This window comes from Bradysia coprophila, assembly GCF_014529535.1.
Source record: "Bradysia coprophila strain Holo2 chromosome IV unlocalized genomic scaffold, BU_Bcop_v1 contig_144, whole genome shotgun sequence".
In the NCBI taxonomy this organism is placed as follows: domain Eukaryota; kingdom Metazoa; phylum Arthropoda; class Insecta; order Diptera; family Sciaridae; genus Bradysia; species Bradysia coprophila.
This window is the reverse complement of record NW_023503373.1, coordinates 1628326-1646758: the sequence shown is the minus strand read 5'-3', so window position 1 is coordinate 1646758 and position 18433 is coordinate 1628326. Positions and strand designations below refer to the sequence as shown.

Sequence of the window (18433 nt, the reverse complement as noted above, 5' to 3'; positions counted from 1 at the left end):
CGTGATACGAGATATCACTTTATTTTCCGTGTGTAGTACGACGTTTTACTATGCGAGTGATGTAAAGGCAATTGCCTATACATGTAATAGCCTTATTACATGCACCAGCATAGTAAATATCATTCTTGTATTGTGGCTTCCAGACTTCAGTTCTTTTGCCAAAAGTTTTCGTTTATTATTTGACTAGATTTAAAGTCCATTCCATCATTTTGTTTATTTTTTTGAACAGTGAACCTCTTCTCAAATTACCTAAGATGTCACTTTACGGTACTTCACGAATTTTCAATTTATTGTTCAGAACGTGAAATGTTTCAATCAAACAATGATAAATATTAGCATATATTTATTCCACATGTCTCGTCGTTAGCACCAGCCAAACAAAACTATTTTCTCACATAAATCATCGTTTAATTTGTATTCTTAACATTTTCATGCAATCCACCCACTTTCAGGTTCACATAATGTGATGTGTATACATGCGTTGATCGTACACGATCAATATAAATGCTTGGGAACTAGAAGAATAGTTTCAGCACTTCAGAATAACGTACAAATGACAAAACAAACACATGTTGTACCAACCGAAATTGGTTGTTTGTTGAATTACAGGTATTTATTATCTACGATTGTATTGAGTTTACTGTTGGCTTATATTGCATCGTATTATGTAAAACATTTTCAGAGAATTCTATTAAAACTAAATGCAATGAAAGTCTGTTTTCGTTAAGTTTTCAACACGTTTTACGATGATCAAATGAGCTCATTGTTGTTATTATGAATCCGAATCTGAAAGTATTCAAGCATTGATATGTGTTCATATTACATCGTCGCGTATTGCCACCATCGCGTCGTTTAGAAAGAACGTTGTTCCTAACTCATGCTAACAGGAATTTTTAGCGAATCAGATTCCAGAACTCGCCTCTGGGTCGTGTTGGAAACCTCCCAATCGGTAAACAAGCCTTTTCGCATGTGTTAGGAAAATAACTATTTTTGCTACTCACGCAGAGGAGGACGACATTGCACTCTCGGACGAAAAATCATCTGGTAAAGTAAGCAATCTCAACGCAGCAAACCATCATGGACTATTCATACATATAATCACAATGACTAAAGTGGAGATCACCAAATACAGTTGTTACCGGTTGTTACGAGACGAGATTTCCGTTTTTATTCCTAACAGATACCATAACACTGTTGCCACAGGTAATAATACACGATAAGGATCTCAAATAATTTATAAAAATAACAAAAGAAATAGAAACAAAAGTCTAGCAAAAAAAAGAAAACCTCTAATGCAACATGCAACATTTATTCGTTACGTTCTCCATGGCTTTTTCTAAATGCACCGATTTGTATATATATTATTACCATCTCACACATCAAATTATCGTTAAAAAAGCGATGGAAAAGCGGTTTATTTGTGTTTAGCATACAACTTATTATATGCGTTTGATGTGCTGTGCTACATAGGTACAGAAAAAAATAAACTAAAAGAAAAACGCATTCAAACACAACAACAGTAAGAAATGACAAAACCCACCTGCTTCTCGGTTCCCACGATTCGAACTTCTTTTTAAGTACCATTGAATAAATATAATATGTAAAGGCATTTTCGAAGCAGAACGTATACCGTTCCGACATGTACACACTCAATATAACATCAGGCAGTACATTTAAATTTGTTTTTGGATGATATTTTATTTATCAAAATAATATTACATTTTTTGTCATTTAAAAATGGTTCGTGATAAGATAGAAGGTGTTTTCATGCTTGCGTTCGAAAATGCTTATTTTGTCCACAATGAAGCGTTGGTTGTCGTTCTGAGAGGCGCCATTTTAGGTGAGAAAATATTCATTTTCTTCACTGAAATGACAGGTCTAATAATCATTTTCTCAACTAAAATGGCTGAATACCAAAACACGCTATTTATTTTATTGTCTTCAAAGTAGAAAAAATTGCGGATTTTCGCAAAACGCAAGCATGAAAATGAAATATGTTGTGTCCACCAAGGGGAGAAAATAGGAAATTCCACCTTGACTTTCGCTCTTGGTGGAATTTCCTATTTTCTTCCCTTGGTTAACAAAATACTATTGAGTTGTGTCGGATAAATGGTAAATAATCGAATCAACTTTTTTTTGTAGAATTTCGACCAAAAAATAATTCTATCAAAAATGCAGTGGACCGGATGAAGGTGATTAGCGATCAGTTTTAATCGAATTATAGTTGATTTTGGCTGGCGATCAGCTTTCATATTTTCCACTTCAACGACATTTTGTTATTTACTGTATGAGGCAAATCTGATGCTTTTTTTTGTTTAACCACTATCTTTCCAGCTAATTAGAAAACTTCTCAAAGCTATACGGAGGGCATAAAATTGACCTTTTGGGTTGATGAAAAAATTTAGTAGAAAAAATTTGAAGCGTGTACCGAACATTATTTTCCCTTATGATAACCCATTGTAGAGTGAAATGACTTAATTTATTATCACAATGGAAAAATTTACATTTTTGGTTAGCCATAAACGTGCGGGAACATTATCAGCCGCAATGACACATCGTTCTTATCACCAAAAATAAACGGACTTTAACTCATTGAAGATTTGATATAATTTGCTCGATGCTAAATTCGAAATAGAAAATTTGAATAATAATAATTTGAATGAAAAATTGATATAAAGTCACTTGATAATAAAAAGTTCTGGAAGTAATCACAAAATAAAATGTAGAAAACTTAAAACAAACCACTGTTGGCAAAGAATTTCTGCATCGGGTGACACAGACACAGTATATTGTTAATATATCAGTTTTTGCTTACATTGGAATTAAAAATTCACGTAATCATGTAAATCTATCATCATAAAATCTATTACTTCTTTTGTTTAAAATATCGCAAAGTCTTGTCGCAAGCAGATGAATATTTGTGTATCCAAATATCATTTCTTTTTCTTTTCTTGTTGTCAAGTCGTAAGTAGAGTGTAACTTTGTTATGAATAAAAACAAAACAAGCAAATTTGAAGAAACCCTAGTTTGCACAGATAACCTTTAAAAAATTGAACCAAGAATTTTTGTATAATTCATTAATCTATTATTTCGCACGTGCTTTCATTACTGGCAGTGTTGCAGATATACAACCTTATATATCCATTTTCTTTCTTAAAACATAAATTAAATCCCATGGAAATTGAGCACTTCCAAAACATAAATTTTCATAAAACTCATACAATCATTGTAGATCACGATTTTCCCACACCGAGTTGTTTCTGAAATGCCGAAAGTCATTTCTATGCATCGGTATTCTTTCATTGCAATTGCCATTAATAATATACATAACTGAACTTGCACTGAATTCATAACCCAATGGTTATTAACCCATACGTTACCATGCGGTTCGTTTATTTATTTGCGATCGTGAACCAAGAGATTTAATTCAAGATGTAATTTAATAAAATAATCAAGAAGTCGAATCTAATTATATTGTGTAAATATAGTAACACAATGTATTTTGAATGTTGCATAATTGCAGCAACGACTGTAAGTATTGGCCATATAGTCTGATTGATAGCCGAGCGCTTTTTTTTTTGGTTCGAATCGATCGACATATCATATTCCTATCCTTGAATGGAGAACGCAGTAAATCTAAGCCATCATCCATATACCATCCGATTGAAATTAAATATCTACAATTTATCAACTTATTTATTTCTCAATCACATTTATTGCCATACCAACACCATTTCAACCGAACTGAATGCCGCTTTAAGACAACTCGATGCATTTTAATCATCAAAATTGAATTTTAAGTAGTGTCTAATGTTAAATCGTCGAAATGGTTCTATGGTAAGCTTAAGTGGCAGTCCATAAAATAATTTTTATACGAAGTTTATATGACCATACATATGTTTTCCGTAGAATCCCATGACTCGTTTTAGATGTAACACGTTTAAGTTTGGCATCTTTTTATGAATGTACCTGTTGTTCACTAACTGAGACATATCGCGTTTTCAATAGTCATATGTTTAGTCGACAGCTAGTGTCGAACGTAACAAGCGAAAAATAAAATATTCCGTCGGTTCAAAGCTTTCAATGGTTAATTCTGAATCTGATGCATAAATAGTCAATCAAAAAAATATTTTCATAACGACCCGAGTCGAATTTACAATAATCCTCGATGAGAATACAAAGAAGCCAAAGAATACATTTTCCGTGCACATTGTGCTGCAAAAAATATCATATTGCGAGCACCCGTTAATAGGCATTGTCAAAAGGTTTTAATTACCGACTTTTTCTCATAACTCAAACTGGATGGATGAATTACATTTTAAAGATTTTTTTTTTTGTTTTTATGGAGAAATATCTCGTTGTTCGAGCGCATTACACACCGAGCAAAATGATTGCTGAATATGTATGGTAGAATCGAATGGGAAACAGTTGTGTAACATTGAAGTGAAAAGAGACGATTTGAATTGAAGCCAATCATTGACACAAATTATGTTAAATTGCTGATGATAATTTTCCCTATAAATCATAGCTTACAACTTAATTTGTTCGTATTGTTATTGCCCCACAAACAACGTCTTAACATCTTTATCTAAAGTAATGTTCTTTAAATTAAACTTATTATATGCTCACTTGTGCATGCTGGTAATCGTATACATCATAAGTACTTCAGTGCATGTTACAACATAAATGTTTGTACACTATAAACGAATGCATCGGCATTCATCATTTTATTATATTGTTGCCGGTGTATATATACACACACAATTATTCTTATCTCCCATGAATTGCTTCAGCGACTTCGAAATGTTTTGGGATCGCGGCAAGAGTCTAGTTCCCACGATCGGGTAAGCGCATGCGCGATTGCGCACTTCTTTCTATCCCCGCGGCTTATACTAAACTCGTGGCAGCACGAGCAAACTGGTCGTCAGAAAATTTTTTTTTTCTTTTGGCCTTTCTTCTCGTTTAATATTGCTTGTGTTTGATTATTTATTATTATTATTCGTTTTTCAGTTCAGAGATGGTTTTTTTTTCCTACTGTAGCATTTAACTAGTGATATTATTGTTGTAATAAACATAATAAGACCTAATCGAAAAGAAATGGATTTACGGGTTGTACGGGTTTTCGGTTTGCATTTGTGTTTGTACCTGATTAACAAATGCGTATAGCTTTGTACATTTAGGATGTTCTTTACTTGAGGAAGTGTGCTGCATACATAATGTTCGGATTTATACCTGTTGATTATTTTGCGATCGTAGATAAAATGCAGACATTTACCTGAATAGTTAATTTTAAACGGTCAAAAATTCGTTAGTATGTCATAGGTATCAAATGATAGGTATTTTCTACTCGATCTTTTCGACTGAATCAGTTGTTGTTAACATAGCAATTTTTGCTTTCATGTAATTTATTGTATCATGTTGGCATAATAAGAAGTAAGCATGGGAGTAATATTTTGTTGGCGAACAAAAAAAATGATTCGAAGTAGAAAAGGAAATGGAAATAGTACATTACTATGCAAGGGAAGTAAAGTGATATCTCGTATCCAGATGAGAAAAAGTATCCGAGGGCGGCAGCCCGAGGTACTTTTACTCATCGTGATACGAGATATCACTTTATTTTCCGTGTATAGTACGACGTTTTACTATGCGAGTGATGTAAAGGTTATTGCCTATACATGTAATAGCCTTATTACATGCACCAGCATAGTAATAATATTTTTTTGAATATAGAAAATCAAATTTACTTAGATAATTGACATAAGCAACTATTTTTAATAGAATCTGTAAGTCGTGAAACCATGGTGTCATTTACTATGTCTTCTCGAGTTCATTCCACGAGCAAAGATTTATTTAAAAATTAAGAATAAAATTCGCGACAAGTTAATGATAGTTTCAAACAATTTGTTATTTTCTTGTATGATAGACATGAAGAGGATTCGTAATTTACTTTGCCGTATTATCAAATTGTTGGTATGTTGACATGGGTTATAGCGGCATAAATAAAAAGAAGAGGTATATGACGTCATATATATTAGGCTATAGGTTCAAGGAATATTTTTGGGAAAACATTTTCCCATATTTTCCCAAATTTCTCCACATTTTTCTAAATTTCAATAGATTTTCGTAGATTTCCTTGGAAATACTCACTGCTAATCATAGCTAATCATTGGAAAGCTTTCAGAATGAAGGAGAGAACTTTGTTTCTATGTTGACCACCATAATGGATATGCGTAATGTGATCGAAGTACAGGTCCCCAGAATAGTGTGACAGCCTTGATGGTTAATTTTTGTGTAAAAGTTCAAAAATGAGCCATTCTAACTTTATGGCAAAAAATATTTTATAGAAAAACATATTGTCATTAGACCTATAGAACGGTCTTTTAAATTCTTCAAATTGCACAGTGTTGGAATACAATTACTCATGCGACAACAACTCTGCTCCGATTATCAATGCGACAACACTGATTGTATGTTTTCATCATTGTGAACGTTATGCAATCTGTACTCTGTCTCTTTTGTATTAGATCTTGAAACGAACAGGTCGTTCGCAATAAACTTTATATTTTTCTGATCAAAGGTCGGCTTTTATTATACGAATCTAAAGTAAAGCATCAAGTTTGGCCGGAACATTTAGTTCATTTCAACAGGTTATGGGCCCAGGTAGTCCAATCGTTAATAAAAGTTAATAAAGTATTTCAGTTTTTGAGACGAAAAAGTCGTGCCGGAAAGTAAATTGCGAACGGCCATCTTCGTAAGAAAGAAAATTTTCTGATTCGAATCAAAAGTGTATCCTGTAAATTAAAGTACAGTAAATGAAAGTCCAGTAAAGTCCAGAAAATTGAGGTGCAGTAAACTAAAGCGAAATCCAGTAAGGCGAAAAAGAAAAGCAAATCCAGCGAACGAAAATTTCAACCAGCGGTCGGAGAAGAAAATGGCTGACAAAGTAAAGACATCCATCATCAAGCTGAACAATGATAATTATTTCACCTGGAAATACCGAATAAAATTGCTGCTCATCAATGAGGAAGTTTGGCATGTGATTACAGAAGCGACTCCTTTGTTGCTAAACGATAGATCGAACCAAGCAAAGGTCGATAAATGGAAAAAGAGCGACGATAAAGCGCGTGCTACAATTGGTTTGTTGGTTGAGGACAGGAATGTGGAGTGCGTTGAAGGAGCATCACGAAAAAAGTACGCTGAGCAATAAAGTCATCTTGATGCGCCGAATCTGTAATGTTGAGATTTTCCTATTCGATTTTCATTTAAAATAAATTGGATAAGTATCTGCAAATCTGTATATTCAAACTGTTTGTCTTAATTTATTTTTCTAAAAAGAACAACCAAAAACAATAAAGAAAAATTTGAACGAAAAAAAAATTAAAAAAAGACGAGACGAAGTGCTTTTATAAAACAAATCAATTAGTGGTTGGTCTTTCGATTCTTGGACTGATTTTCTTCAATTTTTATAATTACGAAGATAAATAATAATGGCAGAACTGTAAAATCAGTCTGCCCATTTCTGGCCCTGTGAATTATCATGAACACTGCCTGTCACGTTTCCTTTAATATCGCGAATGGGTTCCGCTTGAACGCCACCCAAAACAGCGAACACAGCAGCTGTGACAAGTAGAGCTATTTTGATGATTTTCATCTGCAAAACGACGGTTATTGATTAGTGATGGTCGACTCGAGTGTCGTCTAAAAATTCTTACATTGATTTGTTGTTGGTTGGTTGTTGTTGTTCTTGACTCAAAGATTCGAATTAAACTGATTGCAGTTGCAGTCGAGCAACACATTTTTATACCATCCCATACTCGAATTGTACGCTGTTATCGCTGGCTGTTTAGTTTTTATAGCGAGGAAATTCCACTTTTTATTATCGCGTATCACTGGGAAAGTTCCGAGTTCAACAGTAGAACACGGTTCAAACGAGGTCTTAAGGACATTGAAAAAGTGAGGAAACACATATCTCAATCTCCAAGTGCATCAGCGAAAAGACCTGCGACTTGCGATTAATTTTGAGAAAAGAAAATTTCCAAAAACGAATACTAGATAAAAGACGAACTAGGTCCCGGTCGAGTATATATAAAACAGCCACTTTATTTCATTTCAAATAAGCGGTTTGATTGAACGTTCTCGTTTAAGGGACAAATTGCATATCATCAGAGTAAGTTAGTATAATATTGATATGATTCGCTATGAAACAACCAAAAAACTTTCTCTCTCGAACAGATGAAATTGATCTTCTGCGTCGCGCTAAGCTTAATCGGTAGATTTGAGTTAATTAACACTGAGCCGATAAAAATTATTCATGGAACAGTGGAAGGTGCGGTGTATGTGAGAGGGGAACAAATCGGTCCTGATGGACAATCTCTTCGGTCAGATCCTTATGGTGGTGGTTCTACAGCATCCCAAACTAAAGGATCAGTGCAAGGTGCAGTTTATGTGAGAGGGCAACAAATCGGACCTGATGGACAACCTATTCGTTCCGATATTTATGGTAGCGGTTCCCAAGCTCAAGGATCAGTGCAAGGTGCGGTTTATGTGAGAGGGCAACAAATCGGTCCTGATGGACAATCTCTTCGGTCAGATCCTTATGGTGGTGGTTCTACAGCGTCCCAAACTAAAGGATCAGTGCAAGGTGCAGTTTATGTGAGAGGGCAACAAATCGGACCTGATGGACAACCTATTCGGTCCGATATTTATGGTAGCGGTTCCCAAGCTCAAGGATCAGTGCAAGGTGCGGTTTATGTGAGAGGGCAACAAATTGGTCCTGATGGACAACCCATTCGTTCCAATCCTTATGCTTATTGATGTTTTATGTTGATGTTGATAGGAGGACCGACTGATAGGAGGAATTAAAAAGTTGTTACAATCAATGAAATGGCTCTGAGTCGGTATAACTTTTGATGTTTTTTTTTGTATTGGCTAAAGAAATTGAAATTAAACCAACACGGCCAATGTTTAAAGTTTCGATAGAGCACCACAAATATTCTTGAAAATTCATCCTGATATCTGCGTGGTAAATTAACATTTCTTCTCTACCAGATTTGGAAATGTTTAATTTGCAAGAAATCCTTGAAATGACCGTGGGCCGGAAAACCCAATCTTCGCTTCCGATAAATGCCTACCAAATTTCATTTTGATCAGGTCAATTTCACTTTTTAATGGCGATTCGAAAAGGCAAAATATCCAAGCTTGATTTAGGCTAATTTTACTGTGATCAATTTCGAATAATTTTACCTTTTTTTGACAAAATGGACAATCTTGTGAAAAATCCTTTGATAATTTGGTTCACACAAACACGCTCACCCGCCTGAAGTAGTTGCAAAAGAAGTTGCAAAATTCGTAAAAGGAAAATGTTTCTTGCGACAACTTTTGCAACTACTTCAAAGGACTGGGACCAACCTGAAGTAGTTGCAAAAGAAGTTGCAAAATTTGTAAAAAGGAAATAGTTTATGCAACAAGCTTTGCAACTACTTCAAAAGGCTAACACGCTCATTATATCAAATGCGAGTGATATACCTAACTTGGATTTTAGGAAGGCCAGTTGATCTGTCATCAAATGTCGCCTTACAAATAACCTCACCACTTAAATGTCAATTTTTGTTTTGCACATTTTTAAAATACATTTTTAACCGTGAAACCTTTATGGCACATTTTTGGCTAAACGGAGAAAAATGTAGACGACAGCATGATTTGACATATATGAACGTTAGCACCCACCCCACCCTTTTCTTCAATCAAATCACCAACATCTGACTTCTGCACACAAGTGGATCTCTTCGACTTAGTAAGCAATATTAGGCGAGCAATATTGTTGGCCATCATTTTGAAGGCAACCGTAATTTCTTTATTTATTTCAATTCGAGCAATTGGCTTCTTAAATATTCAAAGTATTGGTCGACATTTTGCAGAATGGTATTGGTAGTGTCTCATTGGTCAACTCCAACGTTTCGTTCATTGTTCGAAATATCTGACGACATTTTGCAATATGTGTCACCCGTAACCCTGTCGATACGTTGACTGTCTTCCTCCAAAACCAACAAGCGGATTATCAAATCTTTGACTTCAGGTGTAAGCCTGTAAATGATGTGATCTTATCATGCAAAAGTCACACTTATGTCGGACAGAAGTCACTTACACATTTCTTGTGGCCGTGCTTCCAAAATGCTGCTCTCCGCTCAAGATAGTAGTGTAACTTCCTGTTAATTGTGAGTAATAGTTGAAGCTGAAAGCAGAATGAGTTTCATTGGCAGACATTTGCCGATTACAAACGACTCACTCATTTATTCCATGGTATAGAATCAGGTACAAGCTCTTTATAAATGCCACGCCACTTAAATCGACATTTTGTCCCTTCTCACAGTTCGAATTTATGGCACGAATCTCTTCTGCAATTTTTTGACCTAAAAACGCATTTGCCTCTGATGAAACATCATAGGAGGGGAGATATTGCGATACAGTTTCAGCACTGAAATTGGACATACAAAAAATTGATAAAGACCGAAAGACATTGACAAAGTTTCACCCAACGCACTCATTTTGTGGAATGCTACAAAGTGGCAGACAATTTGCATACAACGCAGCCGAAGTTGGTGATCTTATGATAACTTCATTAATCTTTACGTGTCTACCATTCACAACTTTTGCGTGTCGATGAATGACAGCGTTGTCCCCAATAACTGCTTCTGGTCCTATGCTTGAGTGTCGTCCACAGTAAACGAATGAGCCAATATTTGCGTTAGGTTCAACCGTTGAATGACTTTCCACAATGCACTCATTACCGATACTTGCGAAATTATGTACCCTTGTGTGATCGCTGACCCGAGTATTTGAACCGATTCTGATTCCCGATCCCAATTTCACATGGCGTTTCAATTCGCTGTTGTTCGCAATTTCGTTATTTTCTCTGATAGTCACGTGGTCACCTATGTGGACGTTGTCGTGAATTATGTTGCCCGTTCCCAAGTGACTATGCCTTCCAATTCGAGAATTACTTCCAATCACACAATTTGCATTGATGTCTGTGTAATCACCGATAGTTGCGCCAGATCCAACTTGTACACTTAAATCAACGTTTGTGAATCGGCCACGAGATGAATTCTCATTCGTACAATCTGTCGCACATCTACCATCGTATGCCTGAAAAGAAGAAGATGTCAAACACATTATTTTTTAGAAGCAAATTTTTTTTTACCGTGGAACTACCATCATAGGAATCTTCAGGATTGATATTTTGCTTTCTCACATAAACCGCACCTTGCACATATCCTTCAGTTTGGGATGGTATATAATCACCACCATTCAGACCGGAATGAATGGGTTGCCCATCAGGACCGATTTGTTCCCCTCTCACATAAACCTCACCTTGCACTGTTCCATGAATTTCTTGTATAGGTTCAGCGTTAATTAAAACGAGTCCAGCGATTAAGCTTAGTGCAACGCAAACGATCAATTTCATCTGTGCGAGATAAAAGAAAATTTGTTTGCTTGCAGTCGAATTATATCACAATACAACTTACTCTGACAATAGGCAATTCGTCTCGTAATGGAAACATTCAATCGACTGCTTAATGGAAGTGAAGTCATCTTTTTATATATTCGGTTATCAGACATTCGTATTTGGGATTTTGCTATTCTTAAAATTAGTCGTACGTCTTTTCGCTAACGAACACACTTGAAGATCTATTGACAAAATGAGCAAACACATTCAACTTTGTCAATATCTGTAATAGACCGGGACATATGGTATGTTGCTAGGGAATATTATATTCGGCCGATAAATTAATTCAATGCTTCCGATAAAAAGTAATAAATGACTGATAAAACTGCTTCGTCTTTCCATTTAACAACATACAATCAAAAAATAGCGAGTCACAGACAGAGGATCAAATTTTATAACGTACGTACGTGTACAACTTTAGTGAATTATAATTGAACGTAAACTATTTAGAAAGTAAAAAAAACTCTAATTTTGTAAAGTTTATTATAAATTTTGTGAAATAAATAAGATAATGTGGTTTGATTAGCTAGATATGTCCAGATAGCAAAATCGAAGAACCATAACCTGATGACCTCAAACATCATCCCATGTTTTCGATTATGTTAAATCCAACTCAGTTCGTGAAGGACTTTTAGTACATGGTAGAGGAGCTTAAGAACTACCGAATACCATTTCGTTCGTTTCCATCCGAATTTTTGAAAGGTAAAAGTCTAATGGCACCGGTCTAATTACTAAGAACTTGCAATTAAAACAGAATGCCACCAATAAATTTCGATTATGTTAAATCCAACTCAGTTCGTGAAGGACTTTTAGTACATGGTAGAGGAGCTTAAGAACTACCGAATACCATTTCGTTCGTTTCCATCCGAATTTTTGAAAGGTAAAAGTCTAATGGCACCGGTCTAATTACTAAGAACTTGCAATTAAAACAGAATGCCACCAATAAATTGTAAATGAACACATCCGGCAGATTGTTATTGCGTGTCGTGGTTTTTCTTGTGCAGAAATGTCACGTAGGTCATCCTTACTTATCTCAAGAAATTCTTCATTCACACACAGTCCCATGATTATGATTAAGTGTAAAAACCCACTGTAATATAATGAAAAATGTAATTGCGCAACAATTCAAGCGGGGATTCTTAGTATAAATACGTGTTACTCTACTTCCATTGGTATCATTTTAATTCGATCCTTCGAGTCAAAACAATCAACAACAAGTCAAAGTAAGAATTTTTTGACGACGCTCAAGTCGATCATCGCTAATCAATACTCCGTTTTGCAGATGCAAATCATCAAAATTGGTCTACTTGTCGCAGCTGCTGTGTTCGCTGTTTTGGGAGGTGTTGAAGCGGAGCCGATTCGCGATATTAACGGTACCGTGACAGGCAGTGTTTATGATAATTCACAGGGTTAAAGATGGACAGATAGCTTTGATAAGTTTTACAATTCTGCATAAATAGATCGATTAAAAAATTTGTCGCCACTAAACTTTGAAGTTTTCACATATCACGTTTGTGCAATCCTTTTGCGTAACCTCCCCAAAATGAACATTGTGATAACACAAAATGTACCTAGGTTAGGCATCAACTTGTTCTGGCAAAACATAACGCTCAAAAGTAGCAGGCCGTCTTTATTCGTATAACAAGGAACAACAAAATCCATCAAAAAAGAACCAATCGACTAAACAGATGGTAAATAAAAAATTGCTGCAGATATGTACTCGAAAACCTATGGGTATTTTTCGCTCCTGATTCTAAATCAGGAAAAAAGAAATTTCTAGCACGTCTGGATCAGGAGATAGACCCGGTTTTAAGTTAAATAAGAATTCAATTAGTGTGAGAGAGACAACAATATTCGTCTCGCTCACACCAGTTGCATTACCATTTAACTTAAAATAGGTCTAGCTCCCGATCCAGACGTTCTAGAAATTTATTTCTTCTGGATTTAAATTCAGGAGGGAAAAATACCGATAGGTTTTCGAACTCGTAACTGCAACGTTCGGGGTGTCGAGTAGCCAATTTTCCACAAGTCGATGAAACTTGGAGTTTAACATTTACAGATTTTGATTTATCTATTTCAGAATGTGATATTTCTTCACACTTTGACATGTAAAGGTTGGTTCGACTTGTTTTCTTTATTTAGAAAAAGTTGGATCGATTTCAATTTCAACTTTATGCCATATCGTGACGTTTCTGTCAAATGTATGGAATTTTCGCATTTTGGTCATATAGTGTAACAGTAATTGTGTGTATGACACTCATATTCTGTGGCAGTATGCAACAATAGTTATTTATGTAACAAGCATCGTATGGATGTATATTATCGTATTAGATGTCAGAGGCGAAGCCGAGGTTGGCAAGACAACGTGTGAGATGATATACCAACATGCGACTCGTGTTGCATACAACGATTTATGCAATGAAGAAAATCGAACACTGCAGAACTTTTTGTGTTTACCTTTCTAGCACAACATATCGTGTGTCTCGTGATGGTAAGTGTTTCATATAACTGCACTATTAACACTTGAATATGCAAGATGAAGGCATAGCCTAGCCTAACTTAGGTACATTTTGTGTTTTCACAATGTTCATTTTGGTGAGAATTGTATGTACAAACGTGATATGTGAAAATTTCTATGTTTAGTGGCGACAAAACTTTTTGTTTTTATTTACAAAATCGTTCTATTCATACAGGATTGTAAGACCTATCAAAGCTAATACGACCTTGGTGTTAGTCTGCCCATCTCTGGCCCTGTGAATTGTCATAAACAGGCAGTGTTTCCTTTAATATCGCGAATCGGCTCCGCTTGAACACCTCCCAAAACAGCGAACACAGCAGCTGCGACAAGTAGAACAATTTTGATGATTTGCATCTGCAAAACGGGGTATTGATTAGTGATGATAGACTTGGGCGTCGTCAAAAAATTCTTACTTTTATTTGATTTGTTGTTGGTTGTTCTTGACTCGAAGAATCGAATTAAAATGATACCAATGGTAGTAGAGTAACACATATTTATACTAAGAATCCCTGCTGGAATTGTGATGCTCTGTTATCGCTGGCTATTTCGTTTTTTTCTGGAAGAATAGTATTTTATTGCTATGTGAGACAAAATCGAGAATTACTTCGTATGTACATATTGTATATAACAAGTGAGCGAAGCGAACGCGTGTGTATACAATATGTACATAAGAAGTGATTCGAGATTTTTCTCACATAGCAATACGATATTTTATCTTCCATGTGTGACTATTTCATACATTCAGCGTTTCTGTATATAAACTCGAAGACATACAAACACCACTGAAAGGTTTGGCTTATGTGTATACAAAAGCATCATGTGTGACAATTAAACAAAATCATGGCAACAAATCGAAACATCATCGTGAATCTCGGTGGCTGAATCGGCTAGAGCGCGTCAGTTTTATGCATATGATCGTGAGTTCTATCCTCATAACAAACATTTTTTTCCATTTTTTTTTTCATTTTCTATCACAAAAAATAGTAAATAAACTGATCTCCAGTATAGTAGCTATATTTTTAATCGAAGAAATATCTGCTGGGCACCGAGGCCTTAGCCTTTTTGTCATATTGATTACACCATATTTGCAATGACACATTTCTCGGCAGATATTTGTCCAATCGAATAACTAATTGCGTTACCGAAATCCTGAGATAAAACACTACACAACGTAATTTTGAATAACAAGAATCCATTTAGTCAAAATTTGATTATTTTTCGTTCTATAGTAGATTATTCACCTCTGTCCACATATTTATTTAGACACTTGGGGAGTTGTTGCATGAGCCGAAGGCGAATGTTATAACCCCAAGTGTCTAAATAAACATGTGGACAGAGGTGAATACGCTATTTTATCTACCGACGGCGAAATAATAGCACTTTTTCACTGCTATTTTTTCACCTAGGTAGATAAAATAAATTATGCGAGTCACACATACACTCGCGACATTTTGTCGTGCATGTTAAATACTTATGTACTTTTTAAAATGATCAGACTACCTGCGACAGAGTCACTAACACATATATGGTCATTGCTTATGTTCTACATACATGCGGGGTTTCATGACAACAAAATCAAATGTAATCATGAGTCTCAATGGCCGAATCGGCTAGAGCGTGAACTTTTTATGCATAAGATCGTGAGTTCTCTTCCCGCAACAAATATTTTTTGTTTTTTTTTTGTTTTTGTTTTATCAAAATAAATTGCAAAGAAAGTATTCTGATCTCTTTATCGTAAGTAAACTTCCAATCGAACGAATATCTGCTGCGCACTGAGACCTTACGCTTTTTTACATATTGATATACCACGTAAACGAAAAAAAAACACACATGGCGTCGACACACACACACACACGAAATTTTGTAGTACATGTTGCTTATGTACTTTATAAATTGAGTCCCACGCTGCAACATTAGAGTATGCATATCTGGTATATTAGAAGACTCGGTGATGTAATGGTTAGCGTAGTTTGTTGATATGCAGGAGGTTCGGAGTTCGAATCTCCGTCGTCGGGTCATTGGTTTTTTTCTTCAAAATAAAAAACGGAAATAAAATTTACCCTAGAAGAGTAATAAAATTATATCCCTAGACAACCAGAATAACGTATGGCTTAGAGTTTATATACAGAAACGAGTAATGTATGAAATAGTCACACATGGAAGATAAATTCCATTTATCTACCTAGGTGAAACAATAGCAGTGAAAAAGTGCTATTATTTCGCCGTCGGTAGATAAAATAGCGTATTCACCTCTGTCCAAATGTTTATTTAGACACTTGGGGTTATAACATTCGCCTTTGGCTCATGCAATAACTCCCCAAGTGTCTAAATAAACATGTGGACAGAGGTGAATAATCTACTATTTTCTTTATCTCACAGTGGGTTTTTACACTTAATCATATTGGACTGTGTTTGAATGAAAAATTTCTTTAGATAAGTAAGAATGACCTCCGTGACATTTCTGCACAAGAAAAACCACGACACGCAATAATAATCTGTCAGATGTGTTAATTTACAATTTATTGGTGGCATTCTGTTTCAATTGTAAGTTCTTCAAAAATTCAAAAATTCAGATGGGAACAATAACACAAGACAAAAAAAAATCCCGATATACTGGAGTCCTACTATACACATTATTTGCACACGCAATGACAGAAATATCTTCCGTTTATTACGAGATAAAGTTGAAACAGACTTCCAACAAATCCACACAATTGTAAAATTGTTATCACTTTACAGCAAAAGCTGTAACTTTTACTTATCTTCCAAATACCGAAAAGAAATTTTATTCAAAAACGTGAGTTAAAGTTAAGTTTACGTCACGGAACCAAAACTTTACCTCAAATATTTGAATAAAATTACAAAAACGCACTTGTGATTTGCTAAGTCACCGTATATGGCCAGTTCGGGCCTCAATGAATGACATAAGCTGAACAATTATATATATATATATATATATATATATTATGTACCTGTTGCCAAGATTGTTATTTTGACGTGTAGGACATTATTGCCAGAGCCGAAGGCGTGGGCAGTAATACCTACACGTCAAAATAACAGTCTGGCAATAGGTGCATACCATATTTTATCTGTCGAGAACAGATATATCGAGATAAGCAAAAACTCCCTAGGGAGATAAGCTCGAGATTATCGTTCTAGATAGATAAATTTACATTATTGCAAATTGTGTTCAATTTGTTAGGCGCCCAACATGTTGAAATTTCTTGGACTAGCAAATATGTTTAAAGTGGTAAGGACAATCGAAAAATAACCGCTGCATCAGAAAATAAAATGAAACGTTACTCACAGTAATGCTCAATTTTTGGGTACTCTTTGTAACAAAATGTATCTTGCTTGGAGCACCGTGAGAAGTGTGAAAACTTCTAACTTCACAATAAATCTTTGGAGATTAAAGCTCGGAACGCGTCAGATCGTTATGAAGTTTTGTGCTAGAATTCTGAACCGGATTGTGAATCAAGTAAAAACTATCAGATGCCACGGAAATATTGTATGAAGTTTCAAGTTTGAAAAACAGTTTCAGCGCAGGTATTCGTATAAAATTACTTAACCTGAACCTGAATCTTCAGGTCAGCCCGGGTCGTTGTAAGTTGTAACACAAATATCGCTGACAAAACGGCATGAATTCTCTAGGATTGAGCAAAACGATTTTTTGACTCATTTTGTAAAAGGTTGAGCAAAATGATTTTTTTCTTTTACGAAATGCATCGAATTTTTCTTAACATTTGTTGTGTTAGGTGAGTTTATTCAGATTTGTCAGCCTCCTTGTCAGCTGCCCAATTTTTGTCAACAACTTTTGTCGAATAATTCTATCAGACAAGACAATCGACTATGCGTTGTCAGATAAGACTCCAACAACCTAGCCCCTTTATTGTCATAGAAACATTTTCTATGTACTTGCAAAAATCAAGAGATCTTGAAATTGAAGCAGCATTCAGTAAAGGCCGGATACTCCACCATTCAGTCCTAAAACCGGTGACGGGTGCGACGCAAACCCTTGTGTTTCTACATAAAAAGACGTTTGACTCATTCTGCGTCTGGACTCAAAAATGTTAACAAAATCGCTCATTCGCATAAGAACTGACTAAGTAATAGAGAGACATGAAAGGGCTACTTTTCATTTGAATTTCACATTCACCATAATATTTAAAATAAGACTGTTGCCACATTCGTAAATAGTCGAAAAACTTTTGTATGTTTGGTGAAATTGACGGTCTCAGGTACGAGCGAACCTGTGGGCCCGGAATCAAACACTGGCTTTAAAGCTTCAAATTCGTATACAGTCTTAAATGACATAGAAAAGACTGTTTCGCTGAAATGGTCACGGCAAATAACATGAGCAATAATAAGAGAAACCAAAGGGAACTTAATTGGATTCCCACTCAGAGAAA

The 18433-nt window shown here is 35.4% G+C and overlaps 2 protein-coding genes and 1 long non-coding RNA gene across 3 annotated transcripts in view; 2 read left to right on the top strand and 1 right to left on the bottom strand.

Annotated features, from left to right (window-relative positions):
- The first annotated feature begins 8065 nt into the window (after nt 1–8065).
- Nucleotides 8066–18433, top strand: part of LOC119071267 (circumsporozoite protein-like) — a 34296-nt gene continuing 23928 nt past the window's right edge. Inside the window, exons 1-2 of the mRNA XM_037176131.1 lie at nt 8066–8167; nt 8233–8392. Coding sequence (XP_037032026.1) covers nt 8233–8392 — 160 coding nt within the window. The 5' untranslated portion in view covers nt 8066–8167. The remainder of the gene's footprint in view (nt 8168–8232; nt 8393–18433) is intronic.
- Nucleotides 9888–11603, bottom strand: LOC119071231. The gene is made up of 6 exons (XM_037176050.1): nt 11526–11603; nt 11201–11464; nt 10541–11145; nt 10286–10474; nt 10145–10231; nt 9888–10083 (listed from the first exon to the last, which is right to left on the bottom strand). The coding sequence occupies exons 1-6, from the start codon at nt 11559–11561 to the stop codon at nt 9936–9938; spliced, it is 1329 nt and encodes a 442-aa protein (XP_037031945.1). The 5' UTR covers nt 11562–11603; the 3' UTR covers nt 9888–9935.
- Nucleotides 12645–12994, top strand: LOC119071349. Its single transcript, XR_005086616.1, has 2 exons — nt 12645–12729; nt 12789–12994. It is a non-coding gene; the product is annotated as an uncharacterized LOC119071349 (long non-coding RNA).